This window comes from Dermacentor albipictus, chromosome 1, assembly GCF_038994185.2.
Source record: "Dermacentor albipictus isolate Rhodes 1998 colony chromosome 1, USDA_Dalb.pri_finalv2, whole genome shotgun sequence".
Classification (NCBI taxonomy): domain Eukaryota; kingdom Metazoa; phylum Arthropoda; class Arachnida; order Ixodida; family Ixodidae; genus Dermacentor; species Dermacentor albipictus.
In genome coordinates, this window is record NC_091821.1 from 158,595,879 (window position 1) to 158,616,999 (window position 21,121).

The following is a 21,121-nucleotide window of genomic DNA, read 5'->3' on the forward strand; positions in this document are numbered from 1 at the left end:
AAAGCATAGCCTCTCGTCGCCTGGAAATGACTTATCCTAAGAGCGTTTAGTCGTGACGAGCGACAATTGATTCTGGGCTTTTGACACGGTTTTCTTTTTCTTTTTTTCCTTTATGTACTAAGGAGTAAACAAGCTAGGGTAATCGCCGGAAGCACCCCGCAGCAGCCTTTCTTCAGTCGGGACATTCTTAACGTCCGAACATCGCACAGCGTCTACGAGAGACGCCGTCGTGGACGGCTTTTGATTTTGACTTATCAATTTCGTTAAGGTGCCCCCAATTATTTGCCTAGCGACTCTGCTATCTGCACTCATGGGCTATCGCAGCAGCTCCCAATCGAGATGTGCTTACGTGTTAAAACATATACATGGATACGTTGGTTTTGCACCTTTACGCAAAAGTAACGAGAGAAGAATTGAGCAAACTGTCTCTGTTTGGTCGTCCGTTAACATGCTATGGCCGAAGCTGCTCACAATATTACGTCCCATTTACTGGCCGTCGGGCCAGGTACACCTTTGGGCATTACATATTAGATTCGTCGGACGATCCTACCGCTGTCAAGCAGATGTAGGAGTCGTCGGACGACATCGCCGCTGCCCAGTGGCGTAGCAACAGGGGGGGCCGGGGGGCCGTGGGCCCCGGGTGCAAGGGACCAGTTGGGGGGGGGGGGGGTGTCATATACGCCTGAAGACACCCCTCTTTCCGCCGGCTTGACAGGGTGCAAATTCCAAAGAATACTCCGGTATCCAGTAGCCTGAGCTCATGCACCCGATGCGTTGCGCCGCAGAATTGTAGGCTGCAGCTCTATCAACACCCCACGAAATGATTGCACGAATGTGCGGGCTAAAAAAATGTATTCCGCGACATGGTCGCTAAACTACTCGCCTTAGCGGAACGTTTCATGTGGGGTGCGCTCGTGATGTACGTTCATGCTGGGAGCAGGAGTCGCTAAACATACAGTGAGGTGTTGTAAGGCGTTGGGGCTCTTGGGTCCCACTTCCGTTCAGAACGCGCAGCGAAGACGAACAAGGACAGCAGCAAGAGGGTGTTCAACCAGCACGCCCGGCGCTCGCGTTTACGGCGAAGCGTTCGTTGAGAGCGACGTTGCATAAGTGGGGCCGTCAAAAGTCGCGAATTGGATTCTCTGGATCGTCTTCAGACTCGGTTCGGCCGATGAGTTAGGCGGCGTATGACCCGACAGGCTGTATAGTCGTGGGCCCGCCGCGATGTCCGGCTCGCTTTTACTTCCCCTCTCCCGCTCGCTCCGAGAAGCCGCTGCGAAACCTGCCGTTATTTTCACGCTTTCCTTCTTACTCTCGAAAGTTTCAGAAAACTTGTTGTTGTGTGACTTAATGTCACAAGTGTCTGTATCAGCTGCACAGAATTTAAAAAAAAAAGATGAATTTTGTAAGATTTCTCGACCGAAATATTCTGAAGTTAGAGGGAAGCTGAAGAGTCTGTCGAATTCAATTATACGCTCATATACGGATACGGGAACCTTATAAACTATGTAGGTAAAATTCGGGTTTTTTTTTTCAATTAGGAGCGACGTAATCGTCGGTTAAAATTGCGCTGTAGCTCCGCCCCCCGTTGAGTGAGCGAGTGGAGCGGAGACCGGAAACCGCGGTGTTGTGACGTCAACTCTAGTGTTTCGCTTCTTCGCAGCGTCCGCGACCGTGCCTGACCGCGCTTGTTTCTGCGTGCGTGCCATCGTAATCTGCTTCGATAGATCCTGCATTCCTTTGTTGGTGCGTCTGCGTGTATGTAGAGTGGTAGTCAACGTGCGTGGTAGTCAACGTGCGTGGTAATCAACGTGAGTGGTAGTCAACAGATGGTCACTACACGTACTGCACAAACCGGGAAGGTTTTCACGCGTTTAAACCGTCTTTGTAGATTGCCGACAGCTTTGGACAACGCACAAATGCCGACGATCGCATCACCGCTTACGTTCCACGAGGAGGCATGCAGGAACACAACACTACAGTTGTTTGACCGGAAACGAGCTCACTAGATCGGCGAAAGATCGGCGAGATCACTAGATCGCTTTGCAAAAAACATACTTACCAAAGAGCATTTCCAACACGAAGAGATCCCAAGACTTTGCTTTCGTTCGCGTCGAAAGCACTGCTCGCACCAGCATCGTTTGCTTCTTCGAGAGGCCGGCTCTTCGCGATCGGCTCGTACATGTAGGGAGTAACGCCGAACTCCTCAGAAAAACGCAGTCTCTCTAAATTTTCCATTACCGTCTCAGAAAAACAGCACCAAACTACCTGGCACCGCGCTTCATGTGTAGCGGCAGCAGTCGGTTACTAGAGTTGACGTCACGAGTCGCACCGACCAATCACAGGCGGAAACGAGACGCGCGAGCTGGGCGTGTCCGCTGCTGCACTTTTCGTCGAAATAAAACATATTTGCGCTTTCTTTCGCTCAATTTCGATACGATATTCGAATTCGGAGGGTTGAAAACCATTATGTACAGATGTTCACTCATTTTTTCTGGAAAACCTTTCAGCTCGGTAGCGCTGAAAGGTTTTCTCGGTAGCGCGAAAAATATGGCAAATAAGTAATAACCGTATCCCTAATAACCCCGTAATTAGTAATTATAGAGGAAGCACTTCAATTCGAGAATTGAGGACTCAAAGTCATATTATTACCTCAACAAAAACTTATTAAACAAAATGTTTTTGGGTGCTACAATCTACAGTACTTTGGCACTGCCGGCGGTGCCCAGTATATGGCAGCAGCGAAAGAAATATGAAATAGTGGACCAGTGACGTTGATCCCTTAAGCCTCTCCATTGCGAGTGCAGACCTACAGTAGTGCAAGCTTTCACTGGCACGGGCTTCATCGCGGCCTTTTCTTTCTTTCTTTATGGTGACGCCAAGAATCGACGCGAAGCGTGCTCTATTCTGTTCCCAATCTTGCGGTGGTACCGCAGCTCGGATAATCACGTTTGTCCGTATGGCAGCAATTGAAAACAAGGCTTTATTGATCAGAATGAAGAGAACTCGTAATTGTCGTAGCATTGGCGCCCGCGCAGCGGGGAGGCAGGTAGCGTTTTCTAATAGGGCGGGGAGATCAGCGTCACTGACAAACAATTTAATTTTCGTTTTCGTTCAGGGCTGCCCACAGATAAAATACTGCGTGCCATACTGCCTACGACGATTTTTGTGGAGTTGTTGTTGGGCAAGATTTGAATGTCGGGCTTCAGTTTTGCAAATGCAATATTGCCGCTAAAATTGGTAATTAAAACTTTATTATAAAGATATATTTTGTTACTTGTGACGTGAGCCATATTTTCCACGATGCCGCATTTGTATTGGCTGCCAAGCCTTACAGTCTGACAAAAGATGTGCACATGGGCTTATCACACGTTATCAGTGCAGCACCCTGTGTTATTTGGCGCAGGAAAAACAGCGTGTATATTTGCTGCATTCGCGATCTCTGGGAAAGAAGGCGAAGGAGAGGGTGACCCGGGGAACGTGCGCAGTATCCAAGGCGTCTGTACTGGTGCTGAAACCCGGAAATTGTCGATATCCTCGCCTTCCTCGACTACATCAGGGGGGGGGGGGGGTGACAAAAGACCTATGGGCCCCGGGTGCCAGACGACCTAGCTACGCCACTGCCGCTGCCACCATTTGAAGGAGTTGAAGGTCGTAGAGAGGAACTCGGTGAACAGGATTTATTGACATATTAACATTTTCGACAAGACATACATCGGCAGTCTAGCGTGACTCCTATATGGAGTACGCAAGACGACGCATACAGCAAACAGCTTACGAGCACACAGCTCACTAGTACATTTCTAGCATGACAACGAGCACTCAGCTCCCGACGACAGACACGCTCTAACAGCCGGCAAACGCTGCTTATAAGCACTTGATCCCCCCTTGATTCCCAGTGGACGGAAACGTTCGTCCAGCCATCGTTCGACGTCACCGTAGACCAGCCCTTTTGGAGGATGAGGGCTGTCATACACGTTCCGCACACACACACAGGTGTAAAGGTCCGGAGCCGACGTCTGAGGGGTTCGTAGAACTCTGTTTTGTCCTGGGTGGCGCGGCCGAGTACCACATTCCTGAGCTCACCCCGCGCCACGTGGCTGCCGGTTTATTCGCAGTTCTCTGAAGGGCGCCCCGTCCGGTTGGATAAGAACACGTGCAGCGGGCTGAAAGCTGGCACGTTGCCACCCCGTCCGGCCATTCCTAACAATATACAGTATTTGCGGTTAGTTGTGAAAGTACTCTCCTGTCACGGTTATTCACGTGCGTGAAAGAAGACCATTATTTAAGATTATTGTGCAGTAGAAGAACTTCAGTTTGGCCTAGTTGGTGTTTACTGCATATCACATTGACCGCAAATAAAGACGGTACAGTGGAAGAGAACACAAAAACAACACAGGCGGTGTTGTTTTTGTGTTCTCTTCCGCTGTCCACGACTATATATAGTCGTGGACAGCGTATATATATATATATATATATATATATATATATATATATATATATATATATATATAGTCATATAATGAGAAGCCAACAAACACTGACACCAAGTACAACATAGTGGAAATTGCATGTGCTTAATAAATGAAAATAAAGTAATGATAAATTAATGGAAATTAAAGTGGATGAAAAAACAACTTGCCGCAGGTGGGAACCGAACCCACAACCTTCGCATGTCGCGTGCGATGCTCTACCAATTGAGCTACCGCGGCGGCGTTTCCCCATCCACTTTCTTGGGTATTTATGTGTACTACTATTACTATTACTACTACTATTACTATTACTACTACTACTATTTATGTGTACTACTACTACATGCGAAGGTTGTGGGTTCGGTTCCCACCTGCGGCAAGTTGTTTTTTCATCCACTTTAATTTCCATTAATTTATCATTACTTTATTTTCATTTATTAAGCACATGCAATTTCCACTATGTTGTACTTGGTGTCAGTGTTTGTTGGCTTCTCATTATATGACTAATAATTATCGGGTCCCTCGGTTAAGCCCCTTTCTTCTCGTTTATTACATAACGAGGGTCTCGAATCCGGCAACATTGATGCCTTCAGGTAGCATATGTGGGTTTATTGACCAGTTGCCTTCACCCGAAAAGATCACGTTCTCGTGACGCCTGCGGCAAAAAAAGACGTTCCACGTCCGCCACCAAGGTCTGTGAGTGGGGGCGCTGGCTAACACTCCCAGGGTTCTACTAGTACACATAAATACCCAAGAAAGTGGATGGGGAAACGCCGCCGCGGTAGCTCAATTGGTAGAGCATCGCACGCGACATGCGAAGGTTGTGGGTTCGGTTCCCACCTGCGGCAAGTTGTTTTCTCATCCACTTTAATTTCCATTAATTTATCATTACTTTATTTTCATTTATTAAGCACATGCAATTTCCACTATGTTGTACTTGGTGTCAGTGTTTGTTGGCTTCTCATTATATGACTAATAATTATCGGGTCCCTCGGTTAACCCCCTTTCTTCTCGTTTATTTATTTATATATATATATATATATATATATATATATATATATATATATATATACATACACTGTGCAATATTAAATGCAGGATTTGTCTGTTCTATACAATATAGCCGCAATGTAGACTAGCAGATATCGAACGCCAAAATGGCTACCCACATACTTAAAGACCTCGTGCACAACTCCTGACAGTTACTTGTATTCAAAGGCTGTGCGACCCTCAAGGACATCCTTAAGGAATGGTAAATAATAAATTATGGGGTTTTACGTGCCAAAACCACGATCTGATTATGAGGCGTGCGGTAGTTGGGGTTTTTGCTATAAATTGGACCAGCTGGGGTTCTTTACCGTCCACCTAAATCAAAGTACATGGGTGTTTTCGAATTTCGCCCCCATCAATATACGGTCGCCGTGGCTAGAATTGGATTTCACGGCCTCGTGCTTAGCAGCTCAACACTACACCCACTAAGCAACTACGGCGGGTAACGAATGTTGGCAGTTCGAGGAAGGCGACAGTCGGGGGCACGTGAAAAAATTTCGTAGGGCGCGTTGCAAATTCCCGAGCCCACAGGGGTATGTGCCATTGAGCTTGGACCCTTTCTGCACTATCACCAGGATCGGCCCACATGATTTTTTCTGTTGACGGATTACGAAAAAAATTGTAAGGTTAGTCATATACAGCTCTCGGTTTGAAAGGCAGCAAAATGTTTACTGCCAAATAGATTGATTTGTCAGCGCTTTAGGAATGTGTGTGAGAAGCGACGATGTGGTCGCGGAGAGGGGGGGGATATGCCGCTTAATACGAAGTGTCTATCAACTGCAAGGGTCCCAGAAAACTGGAAGAATGCAAAGATTATACTAATTCACAAAAAGGGAGGCGTTAGAAAACTGAAAAATTATAGGCCCATTAGCTCACTCCCAGTATTACATAAAATATTTACCAAAATTATTTCTAATAGAATAAGGGAAACACTGGACTTTAGTCAACCAAGGGAACAACAGGCTGGCTTCAGGAAGGGATACTCTACAATGGATCACATCCATGTCATTAATCAGGTTATTGAGAAATCTGCAGAGTACAATAAGCCTCTTTATATGGCTTTCATAGATTACGAAAAAGCATTTGATTCAGTAAAGATACCAGCAGTGATAGGGGCATTGCATAATCAAGGAGTACAGAACGCTTACGTAAATACCCTGGAAATATCTAGATTCTACAGCCACCTTAATTCTACACACGCAAAGTAGGAATATTCCTATAAAGAAAGGAGTCAGACAAGGAGACACAATCTCTTCAATGCTATTCACTGCGTGCTTGGAAGAAGTATTCAAGCTATTAAACTCGGAAGGTTTAGGAGTAAGGATCGACGGTGAATACCTCAGCAACCTTCGGTTTGCTAACGACATTGTTCTATTCAGCAACACTGCGGACGAGTTACAACAAATGATTGAAGACCTCAACAGGGGTGTGTAAAAGTGGGGTTGAAGATTAATATGCAGAAGACAAAGATAATGATAAGTAACTAGGCAAGGGAACGAGAGTTCAAATCGCAAGTCAGCCTCTAGAGTCTGAAGGAGTACATTTACCTAGGTCAATTAATCACAGGGAACCCTGACCATGAGAAGCAAATTCACAGAATAAAAATGGGTTGGATCGCATACAGACATTGTGAGCTCCTGACTGGGAGCTTACCTTTATCATTGAAAAGGAAAATATACAATCAGTGCATTTTGCCGGTGCTTACATATGGGGCAGAGACTTGGAGCACTAACAAGGAAGCTTGAGAACAAGGACCGCGCAAAGAGCAATGGAACGAAGAATGCTAGGCATAAATTTAAGAAACAGAAAGAGAGCGGTTTGGATCAGAGAGGAAACGGGTATAGACGATATTCTAATACAAATTAAGAGAAAACGTGGCACTGGGCAGGTCGTGTAATGCGTAGATTAGATAATCGTTGGACCATTAGGGTGACAGAATGGGTACCAAGAGAAGGAAAGCGCAGTCGAGGACGGCAGAAGACTAGGTGGTGCGACGAAATTAGGAAATTTGCGGGTGCTAGTTGGAATTGGTTGGCACAGGACAGCGGTAATTGAAGATGGCAGGGAGAGGCCTTCGTCCTGCAGTGGACATAAAATAGGCTGATGATGAAGACGATTTCAAAAACAAGATTAAGAACCAGATATAAAAAAACTTATGCACAGCTTTAGTTTTTAAACAAAGTTCTGTAGCAATGACCAGCCGTCACTACGAAAAATGACATGCTATATCGAATGGGTGCACAGCGACTGGGGCGGTTCCCACAGCCGTTTCTTGCAGCAGCACCTTGCTGATGTTATCTTCTGTGTGCTGCATAGTTGTATGCTTTTTTTTTTTTCACCGAGTATCTGGCATAGCAGACATGAATAAATCATTTATTTAAATGGCTAATGAAAATTTATGTTTACATATAGCTCAAAGCACCAAGCTGAACTTTTGATATAAAATAGGACAGTTCGAATACCGAAATGTCCTAACTGAATATAAATATTCAAGAAAAAGGACCTTTTAATATAAAATAAAATATTTTATAATTCCTAAACAATATAGCGGTTGCATGAAGTCAATTTGGTAAAGAAGGCTGCTTATTTACACTAAGGAATTGCACTAGGGACACAACCCACCAGGGGCGGTATTCTGTATGAGTCCACCTACTGGACTGTCCATTTCGGCCGCAGCTGATTGGCTAGGAGCACTCGTCTCCTACTCACTCGTACAGCTGCAGCAAGTCAGCAGCGGCCAAAATGGACAGTCCACTAGGTGGACTCCTACAGAATACCCCCCCCCCCCCCCCCTTCTCATCCTCCATCCCTGGAGGATGAGTGTGTGACGAAAGAGTGAGGAGGAAAGGAGAGTGCCGCATGACACTACGAGATGGCACCATAGTATTTGTAATGCACCTGTATGTGCAACGCAAATTGTGTAGTACTTTCTGGAAGCCACGTGGGCAACAGAGATTACACTGGAACCTTCAACGAATCATGTATAAAAGCCAACACGCTTGGCCTGCTGATCAGATTTTCGCCGATTGCCGACTCTGCTCGCCACTATCATTGTGCTAGAGTGTTACTTGTTTTGCAACACTTCGCTCCATTTACAACGTGCCGCACGAGACAGATTGTCCAGTCCGGATTGCACAGCCAATACATCGCAAAATGAAAACGCTTATAAAGCTGCGCTCAAATTTTGCATTAGGGAGTATTGTAATCATTGGTGAATTTTAAAAATATGTTTTCATTAAAATAGATAACGCGGTATAAACATCAAATAGCTTGTTCAATACTGCATGCTTCACAGAAAAAGAAGCATAATGAGGAACTGATTTGAATGAATTCTGGGGTTTTATGTGCCAAAACCACAATTTGATTATGAGGCACACTGTAGTGGGGGACTACGGATTAATTCTGACCACCAGGGGATCTTTAATGTGCCCCCAATGCATGGGACAATGGCGATTTTGCATTTCGCCCCAATTGAAATGCGGCCGCCGTGGCCAGGATTTGATCCCACAACCTCTTGCTTAGGAGTGCAACACCATGTGCACAAAAGAATGCAAAGAGCACAAAACCCAAATGGCCTACAATAAAGCTTGGATTTGGGCGTACATGAACCAACTTGGGTTTTTTATTTCTGAAGCTCCCTGTTATTTGATACATGTAATGCCATTCAAAACTGGGCTTCTAGTTAGCTGAGGAGCAGGGGGAGGTTGATATAATTGCTTTGCCTGAATCAAGAAAAAATTGTAGCTTGCCTTGTATGCGAGGAATCCTTATCGAATGACCGAAAGTTATTAAGCATAATTTAGCTACTCCATGCATTCACTTAAGAACTGGTGCCTCCCAGTAGCAACCACAGCTATCTTGCAGCAAAATCATTTGGAACAGTACCACTTCCGTCTGGTTTCCCCCTGTAGTCTCCATTAAGTGCTGTTTACCTTATATTTGGACAGACACAAATATTGACACAGAGATGTGGGACTCCCGCACCGCAGGACTGCGCGCGCAAAGGTCGGCGCCACGGAAGACGAAGTGCACAAGCTGCATGCTCTTGTTCTGGCCCGCCATTAAAGAGAAGCGTATATTTTGCAAGACTCCGTCTGCAATCTATGTTACATTTTTCTGGTGGAGGTGCTGGGTACATGCTACCACTCCCAGATCAAACACCGTCTACAAGCCCAGTATGAAGTCCGGTCGAGCTGACTCCTGTGCACGTACGGACAAGCTGCCGACTTCAAGGACTGCCACCTGGGTACGAGCCTCGACTCAATCAAGTCAGAAGGATGAATGCATCGGTTCCATCTTCTTCCTCAACTGCGCCGACCGAGGTCGTTCTCAGCCAGCCACGAATCCCCACTTCCTTCCATGGGGGCTTCGGGGATGTAGAGGACTGGCTCGATCACTTTGAGCGTGTTGCAGAATTCAACGGCTGGACTCCAGAGCGCAAGCTACGCAACGCCTACTTTGCCCTCAAGGACTATGCGCAGACATGGTTTGAGAACCGTGAGGCGGCCCTATCGACATGGGACGAATGTCGATAGGCCATGTCGTTGGTCCTCAAGGCGTCCGACCAGACCCCGACAAGTTAGCTGCCATCGCCGAGTTTTCACCACCCACAGACAAGAAGGCTGTCCAACGCTTCCTTGGTTTGTGCGCATATTATAGGCCCTTCGTCGAGGGATTCTCGAGAATTGCTGAGCCTCTGACACGGCTTACACGTGACTATTCACCTTTCATTTGGGCGGACGAGCAGCAGCAGTCATTCAATGAATTGCGCAAGCGTTTGCAAGAGGCCCCAATACTTGCTCATTTCGACGAAGATGCTGACACTGAGATTCATACTGACACCAGCAATGCGGGTCTCTGAGCAGTTCTTGTGCAGTGGCTGGTGCGGAACGCACCATTGCTTATGCAAGCCGAAGTCTTACCAAGGCTGAGAAAAACTACTCAACCACTGAAAAAGAATGCTTAGCGGTTGTGTGGGCAATTGGTAAATTCCGGCCCTACTTGTATGGTAGACCCTTTATTAAGGCTGTCAGCGATCACCACGCTCTGTGCTGGCTTGCCAACCTCAAGGATCCTTCAGGCAGACTAGCCTGTTGGAGCCTGCATTTACAAGAGTACAATATTACAGTTGTCTACCGATCTGGAAGGAAGCACAGTGACGCCGACTGTTTATCACACACACCACTCCCTATGTCATCGAACCCTGACCATGACTGGCCATTTGTCGGCGTTATCGACGCCATGAAGATGGCTGAGCACCAGCGTACTGACCCTGAGCTGCCGCCGCTGATCGAGCACCTCCAAGGAGTTCAAGGGGTTTTACCTCACTCGCTCGTGCGCGACTTATCATCATACTACTTGCACAAGAACGCCCTTTACAGGAAAATCTGCGGAAGCGGTCCCAATACGTACCTCCTTGTCATGCCGTAGGCGCTACGCCAAGACATTTTGCAAGCCTGCCATGATGAGCCATACCTGGGGCACCTGGGATTCGCTAAGACATTAGCAAGGATACGACAGAAGTATTACTGGCCCCGGCTTCATTCTTCTGTGCAACGGTACATGAAGACCTGCCGCAATTGTCAGCGCCGCAAGAAACCACCAGTTAAACCGGCTGGCTTTCTCCATCCTTTGGACCCTCCTCAAGCACCGTTTCAACAAATAGGAATGGATCTACTTGGGCCATTCCCAGTGACCTCTTGGCACAACAGAAGGATAGTTGTCGCTACCGACTACTTAACCCGGTATGCCAAAACCATAGCTATTCCGCAAGCAAATTCGTATGAAGTGGCGAAGTTCTTTGTACGCCACATCGTCCTACGACATGGTGCACCGTCTGTTCTCATCACTGAACGCGGTACAGCATCTACAGCAGAACTTATGCAGGACGTTCTCCAGGTGACGCATAGCTCTCACCGCAAGAGCACTGCGTATCACCCTCAAACCAATGGATTAACGCAACGTCAGAACAGAACGCTGGCTGATATGCTTTCCGTGTATGTTGACGTAGAGCACAAGACGTGGGACAAGATCTTACCCTATGTGATTTTTGCGTATAACACTGCTATACAGGAGACTACACAGTTTACGCCGTTCAAACTTGTATACGGGTGCCACATCACATCAACACTTGACGCCATGCAAAGAGCCGAAGAGGCACGCCAGCTTGCTCGGCATTGTATCCGGAGCCAACAGCATACTGACACCCTTCGATACAATCAGGGTCGATGCGACGTCCATTACTATACCGGCGCCTGCATGTGGGTCTGGACGCCTGTTCGTCACCGTGGACTCTCGGAAAAGTTGATCCGCCAGTATTTTGGTCCTTATAAGGTTACACGCCGCCTCAGTGACGTGACCTACGAAGTCGTCCCCTGCAGTTCTTACCCCGGTTCACTCTGTCGTCGTCCTCACCCTGAAGTTGTTCGTGTAGTGCGCATGAAACCATACTATGCGCGCACGTGAACGCCGACATGCACCTGAGGAGCCCCATTTCTTATGTCGCTGAAAGAACTTTTTGACGCGACCGAGACGGTCGCTTTTCGCATGGGGGCGCAATTGACACAAAGATGTAGCACTCCCGCACTGCAGAACTGCGCGCGCAAAAGTCGGCGCCACGAAAGACGATGAAGTGCGTAAGCTGCATGCTCTTGTTCTGGCCCGCCATTAAAGAGAAGCGTATATTTTGCAAGACTCCATCTGCAATCTACGTTACAATATTCAACTACTTTGCATAGTGAATTCTTGAATCGAAGTTGCTAGGACTATTCAGTTTATACTCAAGCATTCTCACATCCATAATAAAAACGACAGCATTGTCTTACTCTCAAGGGTTGCAATTACATTTAAACCTTGATATAAAGAAGTCGGCAAAATTGGCAATTTGCTTCATTATATCAAATTTTCTTTTTGTATTGAAATTCGACCTTTTATGGAAATAAGTACAGTCACCGACCGATTTTTTTACGCGGAAAGGAGCCACATAGTTTTCCGAATTATGGGGCAATCGAAAAAAGCAAAGCTGAATGAGAAAACAATTCATTTTGATAAATTTATAAGTCGGCGTTGAATGATACTGTTTCATGCCATCTACGTCTACCATCTCTTCACATCAGTGGTACGAATTAAGCGATGCCAGCCACGCTTTCGCGTGCACTCTGCCCACGCGCTTGATAGCGACGTCGCCCGCAATGCGACGACGCTATCAGGAAAGGTGCCGGCAGCGGGGAGCGAATGCTTGGTCTGCCTCTTGCTCCAACGGGTCACCGAAATTTGAGATTACGCAACCTCCAGCACTAAACGCGCGGGAAGACAGCTTACAAGGTGCCACGCCCTCTCGACATGTGCACTCTTTGCACATGCGGATTACTTTTAAAGCAGGGTGCGCGGCTGTGTATGTGCTCAGCCGCGCTTACAGCCATGTGCAGCCACAGCCGAGACGCATGCCAACGTAACCCCCCTCGTGCGCGCTTGATCGCGTAATCGCGAGCTCGCTCCCCTCCCCCTCTATGCCTTTGTTTGCGCTGGAAGGCGGCACTCATGAAGCCACCATCTTTCATGTTTGACCCTCGCACACTTACACTTGCACCTAAAGCACATAGTGCGCACAGCGCGATATGATCTTATTGAACTTGGACTTTATACGGAACATGATGCGGCTCCACTTCGGTGGTCGCTCTTGTCAGGCAGTGCGCGATTTGAGAGGTGCGTTTGCGAGCAGCCCCTTGTAGTTCAATCATTTGACCATCAGCATCCACAGAAGTTTCCATTTATTGTCTCGGCATTCCTTTGCGGTGGCAGTGAAATTTCGTTATATTGAAATCACATACAAACATACTTCGTTATATTGAGGTGGTGTTCAATGGAAAAGATGTTATGAAAAGTTAAATACCTCGTTATATCGAGGTTTAAAATTAAATTATGGGGTTTAACGTGCCAAAACCACTTTCTGATTATGAGGCACGCCGTAGTGGAGGACTCCGGAAATTTTGACCACCTGGGGTTCTTTAACGTGCACCTAAATCTAAATACACAGGTGTTTTCGCATTTCGCCCCCATCGAAATGCGGCCGCCGTGGCCGGGGTTCGATCCCGCAACCTCGTGCTCAGCAGCCCAACACCATAGCCACCGAGCAACCACGGCGGGTGTTATATTGAGGTTTAACTACTGTAAACATGCCACATGTCATACAACAATGTCCCCTTATCCAGGCTAACTATTTCGTAGGCTAACTAGACTTCTTGCAGTTTGTAAGGTGCCAAGTAATGTCAGTAAGTCCTGCAAAAGCTGCAAGTAGCCATGTCATCTGCTAGTGTAAAAATTTAAGTTGGGGAAAACACCATCAGAGGTGCTCTTCGCAACAGCACCAGCGGCAGCACGCTCTTATGACCATGTGGAGCCTTACTCTATGTGCTAAAGGAAGGCACAAACATCTTCAATGCAATAAAAAAGGAAGATTATCTATGTAATAATATTTTAAATGTACTAATAATTTTAAGTGGTGAATGTTAAACTATCACGCAAGTAAGATCAAGGCATACACATGGATTTTATTGCATAAAAAATGAATTACAATGGTCAATTTGTTAAGATCCCTTTGTATTGGCTGAAATAAAAGTATCAAGCTTCCTATCACCAAACAGGGTAAAAAAAGTTACAAATGAGCACATCATTATTCTTTTGTGCCTTGCAAGTGAAATAAGGTGTAAGATGATTGTGCACAATCAAGCTTACCAGGCACTGCTACCAACAAGCAGAGAATGCGAGTAGGTGTGAAAATGGTTTATACCGACCATCGCTACACGAGAGCATCCCGCTAGAAAGGTCATTTATGCACAGTTCATGGCAAACATTATGTTCCGATCAGGCAGCTTTAAATTTGAACACCTATATACAGGGTGATCTGTTTTAATGAAAACAGATTTTCTAAAAATAATATCTAATCGATGTGATGATGCTTTCTTTACTATTCTTTCAGCATAGCTGTCACAGCCCATTTGCTAATTAACGAATTATTGTACATTAACTTTTGAATGTCTGGCTTTAATACCCACGTTGCAACGATAGTATTAGAGGAAAATGCTACAGGATGGAAAAGCAACTTATGCGACTTTAAAAGTGCCATTAATTGTGCCATAATCCATTGTGCCATAATCCATTGAGTGCCATTAATTCATAAGTGAAAATTCACTTTTCCTCGCTCCGATACCAAAACTGGGCACAAGAAGGGCACCAGAAGCACTGGATATGTGATGCTTGAAGCCTCGTTTGGTTTCCTTACATAAATGAATCACATGAACACGCCTTCGTCTTACTTCTCGAAGATCGTCTTGGCGACCTGCCATCCCTTGGAGTACAAACACACTATGATAGATTGAATGCCATAGCAGATCGCAGCAAGCTGTTCTACATCATGAGAGCATTAAGAATAACTTCGGTAGTGCTTCTGGCACTGTTTGTGTACCTTGTTTCGATAATGGAGTAAAAAAAGGCAAATTTTCATTGAAGAATATCTCACCAACGAATAGAGTTTTTTAGATTGCGTAAATTGCTCTAATCTCCTGCGGTGCCCCCCACTGCAACAGGGCCATTGTAACATGGGCCTTAAAACTTGTAACTGAGAAGTTAACGAATTTTAGTTGATAAGCAAACGGACGGCGACAGCTACTTTCCCACCGAGTGTCCGCTGTGCTGAAGGAATGTGCAGTGGAGAAAGCATCCTTGCAACAGTTAAACCTCATTTTTTGAAGCACAGCTCTTAGGCAGCCGTTCCTGCAGCGAGCGTCAGTGTTGTCCCTAGAAACCAAGCGAATGAGAACAGCCAAACATGAAAACGAACGCGGAGTGCAGTGGGAGATAAAGGAAGAGAGTGCGGGGAGGAAAGCAGAGGATGAGAGTGTGACGAAAGAGTGAGGAGGAAAGGAGAGTGCCGCATGACACTACGAGATGGCACCATAGTATTTGTAATGCGCCTGTATGTGCAACGCAAATTGTGTAGTACTTTCTGGAAGCCACGTGGGCAACAGCGATTACACTGGAACCTTCAACGAATCATGTATAAAAGCCAACACGCTTGGCCTGCTGATCAGATTTTCGCCGATTGCCAACTCTGCTCGCCACTATCATTGTGCTAGAGTGTTACTTGTTTTGCAACACTTCGCTCCATTTACAACGTGCCGCACGAGACAGATTGTCCAGTCCGGATTGCACAGCCAATACATCGCAAAATGAAAACGCTTATAAAGCTGCGCTCAAATTTTGCATTAGGGAGTATTGTAATCATTGGTGAATTTTAAAAATATGTTTTCATTAAAATAGATAACGCGGTATAAACATCAAATAGCTTGTTCAATACTGCATGCTTCACAGAAAAAGAAGCATAATGAGGAACTGATTTGAATGAATTCTGGGGTTTTATGTGCCAAAACCACAATTTGATTATGAGGCACACTGTAGTGGGGGACTACGGATTAATTCTGACCACCAGGGGATCTTTAATGTGCCCCCAATGCATGGGACAATGGCGATTTTGCATTTCGCCCCAATTGAAATGCGGCCGCCGTGGCCAGGATTTGATCCCACAACCTCTTGCTTAGGAGTGCAACACCATAGCCACTAAGCTACCACGGCGGGTAGGAACTTATTTGCAAAAGGTAAGTAACAGTACTGTAGCACAATGCAGTTTTGCAATGTCACGATTAACATAAAGAAGGATTTCGATTGCAATAAAGTTAAACATGTTATATGGTGAACTTATGAAGTGGCACATTTGAACCAAGAAATCTGAGGATTACGTCTTTATACATAAATCACTTGCACATGAAGAGCTGAACAAGTATTATTGCTTAATGTAACAATGCTCATTGAACATTGTTACATTATTCATTGAAAATGAAGCTTCCACAAACAGGATCACAACATAATAAAGTGCGTTGTATGGTTATTATAAACCATTTTTATAACTTTTGCCTAGGGCATACATGAACACAAATTCTAAGCAAGCATTATGTAGCAACAAATACTTATGTGTGCACAATGCACAAAGCATAACATAGATAAGAAAAGCAACATCTGCAGATATGATAAACAGCACAAGAGAGACATATACTGTGCAAATTATAAATGTGCATGCAGCTTGAAGCATAGATTTTTATGTTGGTTAGAGTGAACTTGTGAATACATGGTACTTTGTATCCAAACAATACATTCAGGTATGAAAAGGCATCCTTTCTCTTAAGCTCACATTGTCAAGCATGCACTAGTACATTAACACCAACACTATATGAGCACAGTTGGGGTCTTGTTACTGTAATTTTCTATACTGGTTTTCAGCCTGAGAATAAAAAGAAAACTATACATATTTTAATTGCTTAACAGTTTTAGGCCCAGTTTGGTTGGTTTACATGGTCAGAGGATCTAGCCTCTACAGAGAAAGCAGGAGAGGTCAGCCTTATAGGTGCTTAGTGGCACTCTTCACATGACACACTAAGAACATGTGCCAGCAGGGCACATAGTCAACAACACAGAAGAAGCTGTCAAACTAAGAGGCCACAGCAAGTAGCTGATTGGTGTCATCAAGGAACAGGATGTTCTTGGAGAGAGAGAGAGAGAGACAAAGCTCTAGGTAAATCCCACTACATGCTATGCAGTAATGGTAGTGCTTTTACTCATTGAAGAAAAGTTTGCGTTTTGAGTGTTACACTTTGTTCTCTCTAATGAGGTCACTGCAGTAACTGATTGGGTGTTGAAACTAACACAGTGTACGCTTGTAGTTGCTGCCATTCTTAGTGGAACATGATAGCGTGTCCATTCACCCTGAATACTGCACATTGTATGCCTCTACAACACTGTCTCTCAACTGGCCTGCAAGTGTTGACATGGTAACCACTTTTGCATAGGCACTTAGCAGACGAGCTGCTGGTCCTGCTCGTCCATTCATTTTCTACCTCAAAGACACATATTCTAGCCAAAACCTCAAATAAGGAAGGTACAGCAAAGGCAATATGAGCTTAGCAGACAACACATGGCACAGCTGATAATGCACAAGTGCATGCATAACAATAAGCATAAGAAAGATAACTGTCAAACACACAGACATATGTACTACTAATCAAGAGTTCATTGAAACAGTCTGGGAAGGTAAAATCATCGTTAATACAACAGGTTGACCAATACTAGTGGCCTGCCATTAGTAAGTTTGTGAACAAAGGACATATACAGATCCCGAAACGTCAAGTTTTGTTTTTTGACATTGGTCTGTGACCTGTTGTATTAATGACACAAACAATCAGTGGCTCATTATGGTGCTACTACTTGAGAGTGCGTACACTCACCTGTTCCTCTCAAACAAGATAAAGAGAGTACGAGTGGGTAGTTTCAGAAGTTTAAGAGCACTGCAAACTTTAGAATTACATCATATTAAAGGTATAACATTGCAAAAGTATGAGGCTTAAACTTTGATCATGTTATATTAGTTTGTTAAGTTAGTTCAAGCTAGATCATCAAAAAGGTCTATTTTTGTCACCAATAATGTAACCATTAATGCCATATTTGTTTTTACTGAGGTATCTCCACGCATGAGTCATCGTGGTGTGCTCACTTCGGATAACCATGAATGTCCAGAAGGTGTGCCTCAGGATCGCCCAGTGGCTCTGGTCCGTGACCCACCTAAGTGAAAGTCCACCAACCCAAAGCAAGATCAATGCAATATCCTCTAGAGCACACACACAAAAAGGACTTTTTAATGCCTAGCATCTAGACAAATTATGCTCTACTGGTGCATCACGTATTTTCTATTTAAGACGCTCACTGTTTTTATACAGAGTATGTAAGTGAAATTGTTCCTCTATCTGAATCAGTGACAAAGTGACCACATCTGACATTTTCCTATGATGAGGTTCACATATCAGTGTGTTAAAAGAGGCAGGTTGGTTCATCTTTAGAATAAAAAATATAAACAGTGCGACACAGGACGACGGAGTAAAGAGCCCATGTCAGAGTGCTGACTAGCAACCAAATGCTTTATTTGCAGAAGCAGCATATAAAGACATTAATGAATGTGACATAAAGAACAGAAAAAGGATAAGCATCAGCCATGGAGATAATCCAGTTCTTTTGTTGATAGCGTGAGGGATGCAGAACTGACACACGTGTCGCTACTTGTCAATATGCAATATGCCTCAAAGATTTCCCCCACACGCTTTTCACTATATCTTCCTATTATTTCGCACTTCTTAAAGATGGGGGTGCAACCACACGTGTTACAGTGGGCAGCCAGACGACTGAACGGGTTTCCTTTTAGTGAAGAGGCACGCTCGTGCAGGCGATCATTAATGCATTTCCCCGTTTGCCTGATATAGCAAGGTTTACAATCGAGGGTGATTTTATAGACGACTTGCATTGTACAGTCAATAAAGCTGCGAACGCGATTCTTATAGCAACTTTTACGCACGACAGTATCCACCCTGTTGACTATTTTGCACAACCTGCTGAGTTTATTAGGGGCATTGCAGACAACCCTCACTCCTGCCTTGGCCGCAATTTTAGTAATGTTATGGGAAACATGGTGTACATAAGGAATGACAGCAAGCCTAGACCTCGAAGGCAGTGACTGCATAGTTCGTTTTCCGACGTTCTTTAACTCTTTTACAAGGTCACCAGCAACACTGCACAACACGCTGGTGGGTAGCCTGCTGATGTTAGTCGGTTAACTTGTGCTGAAAAGCTCTGTTCAACAGAGTGCTCGCACGAATGCTTGAGAGCAGCTCGCAAACATGCCTTAGCGATGCCTCGTTTTATGAATTTGGAGTGTGCAGACGAAAATGGGAGAAGCCCTTTCTTTGAGCGAGGCGAGTAGCTCCAGCACACGTAATGAGGTTTAAAAAAAAATTTCAGTGTCTAGAAACCTTAAATGGTCATTGGTGGGCTCTTCCGTTGTCAATGCAAAATCCCTCATTATCTCCCTGACGGCGTCTATAATTGTCTTGGAGGTTAACTCTATGTCACAAGGGTCAACTGGATAAAATACAAAAATATCATCAACAAAGTGGAATATTTTTACAGTTGTCAGCTGTAGACGAGCGAGTAAGCCCCTGTCATAGCGTGCCAACAAAGCGCCGCTAGGTACGGGTGCCGAACATGAACCTATACACCCTCCCTGCTTTTGAATTAAAAGCTTATTGTCATGACAAATGAATGTGGATTTTAGGTAGTAGGTGAGCATCTCCATGAAGCTGCCGATACTCGTTCATTTTGAAACCTAACTACCCCGTGCTCATTGATGCAATCACCAACTTCCTCTAAAATCAGGTTACTTGGTAACGAATCGTACAAGTCTTTGACATCAACGGAAAAGGCGCGGGAGTGCAGCGGGCACTCACTTTGCAAGAAAGTAGACACTTCATGTGGCTTCCAGGTGAGGAAAGGGTTGTCCACTTCCAGATTTCCCAGGGATTTTTGCAGGAAAGCACCTAGGAGTCGCTGCCAGGTTCCCCACTCCAACACAGTCACACAAAAAAGGGCTTCCACCTTATGTGTTTTTGCAGAGAAGAACACAGTCAAAGTTGCACCCTTTGAAGTCCTCACAGAGGATGCCAGCTTGGTCAGACTTGATGATTCGCACAGTTTGGCTGCTTCGGCCTTCACCTTTGCTGGCTTGACACCGCTTGCGTCCTAGAAGTGGCTGCTCAGGCCTTGCTCAGACTTAAGAAGGAAGGTCGCTGCACAGGCGACTACGAAGCCACCTTCCTTGTCTGAAAAGAGCAGCTTCAGGCCCTCATCTCGGAGTGAGGAAACAACAGAGGCTGCCTTTTTGCATTCCTTGCGTCCATTGGGTCGCCCTCGAGGAAGACAATAGACACATTCCTTGATAACACGATACGCTTCCTCATCCTTGGTCCTAGAAGCCGCATTTCTGACCAAACAGAGCGTTTCAAACTGGTCTATTTTCAAGCGTGGGTAGTACTTTGGCCCCAATTTGAGGTAGTGCTGTACATCTTCAAGGACGCGAGCGTCGTCCAAAAGTACGATGTATTGTCTGCAAGCCAAGTTTTTCACCAAGATCTGCGCCTCGGCTCTCAGGCAGCCGAATTCCTATGGCGTCAGCAGCTGCTCCAGTTACCCAAGAGAGAATCCACCATTCAAGGCTTGTATTTTACCCAGTTGACCCTTGTGACACAGAGTTAACCTCCAAGACAAATATAGATACCTTCAGGGAGATTACGAGGGATTTTGCATGAACAACGGAAGAGCCCAGCAATGACTATTGAAGGTTTCTAGACACTGAAATTGTTTTTAAACCTCATCACATGTTATGGAGCTACTAGCCTTGCTCGAAGAAAGGGCTTCTCCTGTTTTTGTCTGCACAATCCAAACTTGTAAAATGAGGCATCGCTAAGGCATGTTTGTGAGCTGCTCTCACGTGGTCGTGCGAGCACTCTATTGAACAGAGCTTTTCAGCACAAGTTAACCGACTAACATCAGCAGGCTACCCAACCAGCGTGTTGTGCAGTGTGACCTTGTAAGAGTTAAAAGAACGCCGGAAAACAAACTATGCAAACAAGCTATGCAATCACCGCCTTCAAGATCTAGGCTTGCCGTCA

The 21,121-nt window shown here is 45.3% G+C and overlaps 1 protein-coding gene across 6 annotated transcripts in view; it reads right to left on the reverse strand.

Annotated features, from left to right (window-relative positions):
* Positions 1-3,704: 3,704 nt before the first annotated feature.
* Mvd (mevalonate diphosphate decarboxylase) overlaps positions 3,705-21,121 on the reverse strand; it is a 121,868-nt gene continuing 104,451 nt past the window's right edge. Inside the window, exons 11-12 of one of the 6 annotated variants that reach the window (XM_065442877.2) lie at positions 18,121-18,188; positions 3,705-4,203 (exon numbers count right to left, since the gene is read on the reverse strand). In XM_065442877.2, coding sequence (XP_065298949.1) covers positions 4,083-4,203; positions 18,121-18,188 — 189 coding nt within the window. In that variant the 3' untranslated portion in view covers positions 3,705-4,082. Of the gene's footprint in view, positions 4,204-14,051; positions 18,189-21,121 lie in introns of those variants that run through there. The other 5 variants (XM_065442885.2, XM_065442819.2, XM_065442838.2 and 2 more) reach the window with 5 other exon arrangements.